Below are 6014 nucleotides of genomic sequence, written 5' to 3' on the forward strand. Positions count from 1 at the left end.
TGCCTTTTATTTTGGATACATAGGTGCACATTCAGATTTTCATGTCATAAATATTGATTAATTTTGGTTTTAAGATTTATAGTTTGCACCCATTTCATTGTCAATGTTATTTGTGTGTTTTCAGCATAGACTTTCAAAGCAAATATTGACTTTGGTGTTAATTTTTTTTATCTTTTACATAAAAAAATGTTCAGTACTTCTAGGATTTTTTTTAAAGAATCCAACATTGGAAATTAAACAGAAAATGTGATTGATGCAATATTAATGAAAGATTTGAAAGTCTTTGCAATATCTCAATCCTGTAATACTTTGTTTATGATGCTCTTACTGATATAACCCTTTGGAGATATTCCTTGATGCTCTTACTGATATAACCCTTTGGAGATATTCCTTCTTCGTCCAATGTATGTGTTTGTACGATATATTTTACATCAATTATAATTAATTTTAAAAGAGCAAATAAAACTGGCAGAATAAATTTAAAGCAGAAATTAGCAAAAGAAAAAAAGTATTTTTTCAAACAAGGATAATTTCAATGAATTGAATTAAGAGTTGATTTTATAATATAGGAAAAGGAAGTTTATGGTTACAAAAAAGCTAATTATTCATTTCAGAACAATGTTTCGTTTCATATTATTCTGCCATTTAACATTTAAGTATATGGTAACAATATGGTAATATTGTGTTATGTCGGTCTCTCCGTTGAAAGATTGTACCTACTATTATTAAAACCAAACAATGATGATGAAGACAATATAATGAAGAATTTTAATATAGCTTTTTATCTTTAAGGAAAAAAAGAAGACAATTCGTGTGTGATGTTTTCTTTGTTGCATTGCTATTAACTATATTATCTAAGTGGCTCTTCTTCCATGAGGTTGTTTAAATTTTCTGCTGCAATCTGCGTATCATAATCACTTTAATAATATACATGTACAGTGTATTCACTCCTTCATTTTTGTCTACACGCATTTGTATTTGAGTTATATGATGTTAAGATAATAGTTAATTATAAAAAAAAACGCATTCTGACTATCTAGTGTATGAGTAAAACATACAACCAAACTCACAGCTGGCATGCTCATGATCATAAAAAAGTGTATGATAAAAGATGTTACACAGATAATTTTATATATAAGACAAGCATGTTATTATATCTATAAGGTCAATTTTTCTGCATTTAAAGAGAACTGCTTAATCCATAAGAATTCAGTATATTAAATTCGTTGTTTTGTCTTTCCAGGGCAATCCTATCCTCATCAAGGTAATAAAATCAACCTGCCGCCACCTTGCCCTCTACATTTAATGGCAAAGCATGAGATTTCTAGAAGCATGAATAACCTTACTTATATGCGAGAATTGAGGCAGAGACTCAAAATGGCGACACTTAGTCTTAAACTTTACCCATCCTTAAAGTAGAACTAAATATGATGAGAAACGGCTTTTACTAATGATATAGATTGACCCTGTAGTGAGGATAATCCTAAAGAAAGGGTAACTTTACTAAAAAACTGAATAAATGTTTTTAATCTATGTTTTCAGACACTTTCTCTGTGTATTACTGTTATCAGTCCAATTAATTTTTTTTTAAATCAAGATCAGTCCAATTAATATGAGGATCTGAAATATATTTAATGAAGCTTGCAATAATTGATGCACTCATTTGTCTTCTATGATGATGACTTCTGTTAAATTTTCGTATCAGACAAAATTTTAGTGTCATTAAATAAATGTACAAACAAGACTGTAATATTTGGGATAGTTTTACATAATTTTTATAACAAGTAAAAACTATACAATAAAAAAATGTGCCTTTACAGAGGTCCAAGCTCGGGATCTCTCAAAACGAAAGCTAACACTACCACTAAACCATGCATGCTTTTAATTTGATGAAGGTAGTTTAAACCCTACGTTGGCAATAGATGGTTTTTGTGAAATTATTTTCAAAGAGGGTTACAGACGCTTTATTATATTTCCAATTTTGATGGAAGATTTTCCACAAAAGACTCATCATCTTTAACATTTTTCTAAGTCTTGGGTGTTATTTCCCTTGTTTAAATATAATCAAAGCATTCTTTATTCAACCTAGGACCATTTAAAAAAAATTATTTTGCCAAACTGTTAACATGTCCCTTAAATTTAATTTCTGGAGGTGTTGGAATGGATCCTGTAAATAATAGGGAGTTAAAGCATATGAACACCAATATTATTGCCATATCTGTGAAATGTTTAATGACAATCTGTCTTGGTTGTAATAACTTGGTTCCAATGAGTAACTGTCCATAAACTTTGTTTATTATTTTAATCCTTTTCTAAAAGTGTCTCAATATAACAAGTAATGTTATATAATGAGATTTGCCGATTTTGTGGACTTCCATAAACATAGTGTCCTGAAACATAGAATAAATACAGTAAATTACTTCCTTCCTTTTCTTCCAAAAATGTAAGACAATTGATGTTAAGCTTTATATAATTGTACAGTTTTGCAGTCATTATTTTTTATCTGTCTTTGATACAGGTTCTCTAGATATTGCCTACACAAGTTTTAATATATATGTTTAATACTGATACATTGGCCATAAGCACATCAGATCTGAACAAATAGGTCTTGCCTTATTTATAGAATTGTATAACATATCATTGATCACGAAGTGCTCATAGTATGCTTTTGTGTTCAGTATATGTCTGGAGTACAGGTTCGTGCATGGTCAAATTATAGCTCTTTACCACACTGGAGGCCAAAGTTATTATCCAAGGTGAAGTTTGAATCTGTCTTATGGGAGACCAAAGCCTAGGTCACTAGGTCAATGCATAAAAAAAACATTTCTTACAACTTAACAAGCCACATTTATTACTTAATCTTGATTAACCTTGGTAAGAATGTTTATCTTGACAATATTTTTGGCTGATTTTGAATCTGGTAAATGTGAGTTTACAAAAAAAATAGGTCAAATTTTAAAAACAGCAACCGTGTTACCACTCTAAAGGCTTGATATATTACTAAATCTGGATAAAACTTGGTCAGAAAGTTTATTTTGACAATTTCTATGTAAATTTTCAATCTTGGTCACATAAATCCAAAATTAAGGTCACCAGGTCATGTCTTATAACAACATTGATACCTCACTGAAAGCTACATTTATACCCAATCTCAAAGAAACTTGGTGGAATGTTTATCTGGAGAATACCTAGGCCAACTTCAAATCTGGGTACTGTGCATCCAAACTCTAGGTCATGTGGTCAAATCTGACAAAAACCTTCTTACCTCTCAAGAATATGACTCAGTGATAGAACTTGCTTAGAATGGTTATCTTGTTAATATCTAGGCCAAATTCAAATATGGGTTACATTAATCCAAAAACTATGCCACCTTTTTAAATTTTAGAAAACAATTTTACAAAACTACAGTTGGTATTATTGACAGAGTCTTGATAAAACATGATAAGAGTTTATATCTTTACATTATAAAGCGCATGTTTAAAAATGATTCAAGTGTGGTAAATTATGCTTTTAACTCAGGTGAGCGCGTTAAGGACCATCATGGCCCTCTTGTCTTACGTTTCATTGTTTCCATTAAAGGCATAAATGGCTACTTGCCTTCAATAACAGACTAGCAAATGGTAATAAGAGTTTGTGTCCTGGAGTATATTTTTACCTGAAGTTAATTGCAGAAAATCGCCCTATACATTGTATTTTATTTAACCCTTTGCATGCTGGGAAATTTGTCGTCTGCTAAAATGTTGTCTGCTGAATTTCTAAAATTATCATTTTCTTCGATTTTTTTCAAAGAATACTATCAAAATAGCAAACAGTTTGGATCCTGATGAGACGCCACGTTCTGTGGTGTCTCATCTGGATCCAAACTGTTTGCAAAGGCCTTCAAAATTCGGTTCCAGCACTGAAAGAGTTAAGAGTAACATTTCTACAGACAGTTTGAATCTAAAATTGTTGCACTCACTTTATGTTTTTGGATTGACCTTGCAAGGAGTTTGTTGTTGTAAAGAACCCTGTAAAAGAAAGCTTTCAATTACATTTTGATAAGCTGGACATTTATTGTCCCCTACCTGTGAAACAGGAGGGGACATATGGTTTGCGCTCTGTCAGTCTGTCTGTCAGTCTGTCGTCAGTCTGTCCGTTACACTTTTTTGGATCTTGCGATAACTTTAAAAGTTCTTCATATTTTTTCATGAAACTTTAAATATGGATAGGTGGCAATATGGAGATTATGCACATTATTTCATTTTGTTCCTACGTTAAAAAGTATGGTTGCTATGGCAACAAATAAAAAATATATATAAAAATTCTGACAATGGTGGAGTTTCACCGGTAGGGGACCTTATTGCTTGGCAATCTCTTATTTTTATACTCGTAGGCAAGGTTGATATGTTCACTTTACTTATATTTATATACTAACCAAGAAGCTGCCCTTCTCAGGTGTTATTAATCGATGACACAACGCACTGTAATTGTTTGTGTCTGATATTTTTCCAGAAAATAGATTTACCTCCTTTGTAATAGCAAGGCACTATTGTGTCACTGTAATTTTCATAATTGTGCATAATCTGATTACAGGATATACAGTATATAAATATAGTTGTGCATTCTTTTGGATCTTTTTTTATTTTTTTTAGCAAGCATACTGCATATTGCCTTACAAATTTGCGCATATTAATTTGATGTTTTGTGAGCTAACTTTACATGACATGTCTTGTGTGCTAACACTTTCCTTAAATAAATCATTCGTTACCTTAAATAAATCATTCGTTAACATTTTTGGTTATCATTAATTGCATAGCAAGAATTTTAAGGCATTGAACATTTTGAGTCTTTTAAATCTTTACCTTTTTATCTGATATAACTTCATGTATAATGAACAATAAATATTGCTTCCAATACAGCATTTGCTTACTCGTACATGTTTTCGCCTTAATTAACGATTGCCTGCCTGCTTTATTAACGCACGTGTTTATAACCTCTATTAACAGGTGTGTACTCGCTAACAGACGGCACTTGGGCCAGGACCTGCAGTGACTGCGGCAACGGCCTGAACTTACACTTAGATAACATTAACCCCTTCTGTAAGTGCCGCCAGGATGGTATCAGACTCTCGCCCGATCCCCAGGAATTCAAATGTCAAAGGGCAAAAAGTGCACGTAACCCCCCTTCCCGCAATCATAGTAGAATAAGTCCTCGACCACCTAGTGCTTCGGGCGTTACGCCCAGAAAGTCAAGCAGTAATTTATCAGACACTTCAGTAATTAGTAACGAGCCTGCGTCTAAAAACCCTGTGTTCCTTCGCTACACTGATGGTGGGATCATGCGGCCTGTAACGCCCCTGTATTATTACGGGTCCAGGTCTCTGCCGAGGTTAGTACGGCGCCATATCGGGCGCCGTGTGGGACAATACCATGAGCTATCTGTTGGTCAGAACTCGGCCATCTTTATTGATACCTCCCAGCTAAACGGGGCTCTTTCTATAATCTCTCATGGATACAGTTCAAAATAGGACATTGTTCATGATTGTTTAAGATTGTTTGTAATGTTGGCTTTTTTATCAAGTTGTTGATGTTTTTTGTTGTTTACTGTTGATGTTGGTTTTGCATTTCGATTTGTCATTGACATTTGTGTAAGTGGCTTACTAAGTAAGCAAGATCATATTTGTTATGTTTACAAATACTGGTATAATGCCACATTAGGCTCTTTAAATTTCAAAATCAATAAATTGTATAATAGGTATAATTGATGATATGAATTAAAATTTGAAGAAAAAACACTTTCATTTTTATATTCTTTTATGACAGATATCATGGTATAAATTGCTAATCTTTTTCTTTTTTGACACACTTAAACATTAATAATGATAATTTTAGGCACCCAGGTTTTGGTTTGAGTTATACCCTTGGCTGAATGAAGAAAATCAGACTTGTTTGTAATGAAGTTTTTTGTATAATCACGAGACAAACACTGTTATGCCTATTTCCATTTTTTCTGTTAAACATGTAAAGTCACAGTAA

The 6014-nt window shown here is 32.5% G+C and overlaps 1 protein-coding gene across 16 annotated transcripts in view; it reads left to right on the forward strand.

The window, feature by feature from the left end:
• Positions 1-5773, forward strand: part of LOC127832676 (tubulin glycylase 3C-like) — a 76085-nt gene extending 70312 nt beyond the window's left edge. For 8 of the 16 annotated variants that reach the window (XM_052358295.1, XM_052358285.1, XM_052358291.1 and 5 more), the window contains 2 exons: positions 1244-1264; positions 4986-5773. In XM_052358295.1, coding sequence (XP_052214255.1) covers positions 1244-1264; positions 4986-5506 — 542 coding nt within the window. In that variant the 3' untranslated portion in view covers positions 5507-5773. The remainder of the gene's footprint in view (positions 1-1243; positions 1265-4985) is intronic. The other 8 variants (XM_052358296.1, XM_052358298.1, XM_052358287.1 and 5 more) reach the window with 6 other exon arrangements.
• The last annotated feature ends 241 nt before the right edge of the window (positions 5774-6014 follow it).

This window comes from Dreissena polymorpha, chromosome 5 (genome assembly GCF_020536995.1).
Source record: "Dreissena polymorpha isolate Duluth1 chromosome 5, UMN_Dpol_1.0, whole genome shotgun sequence".
Taxonomy (NCBI): Eukaryota; Metazoa; Mollusca; class Bivalvia; order Myida; family Dreissenidae; genus Dreissena; species Dreissena polymorpha.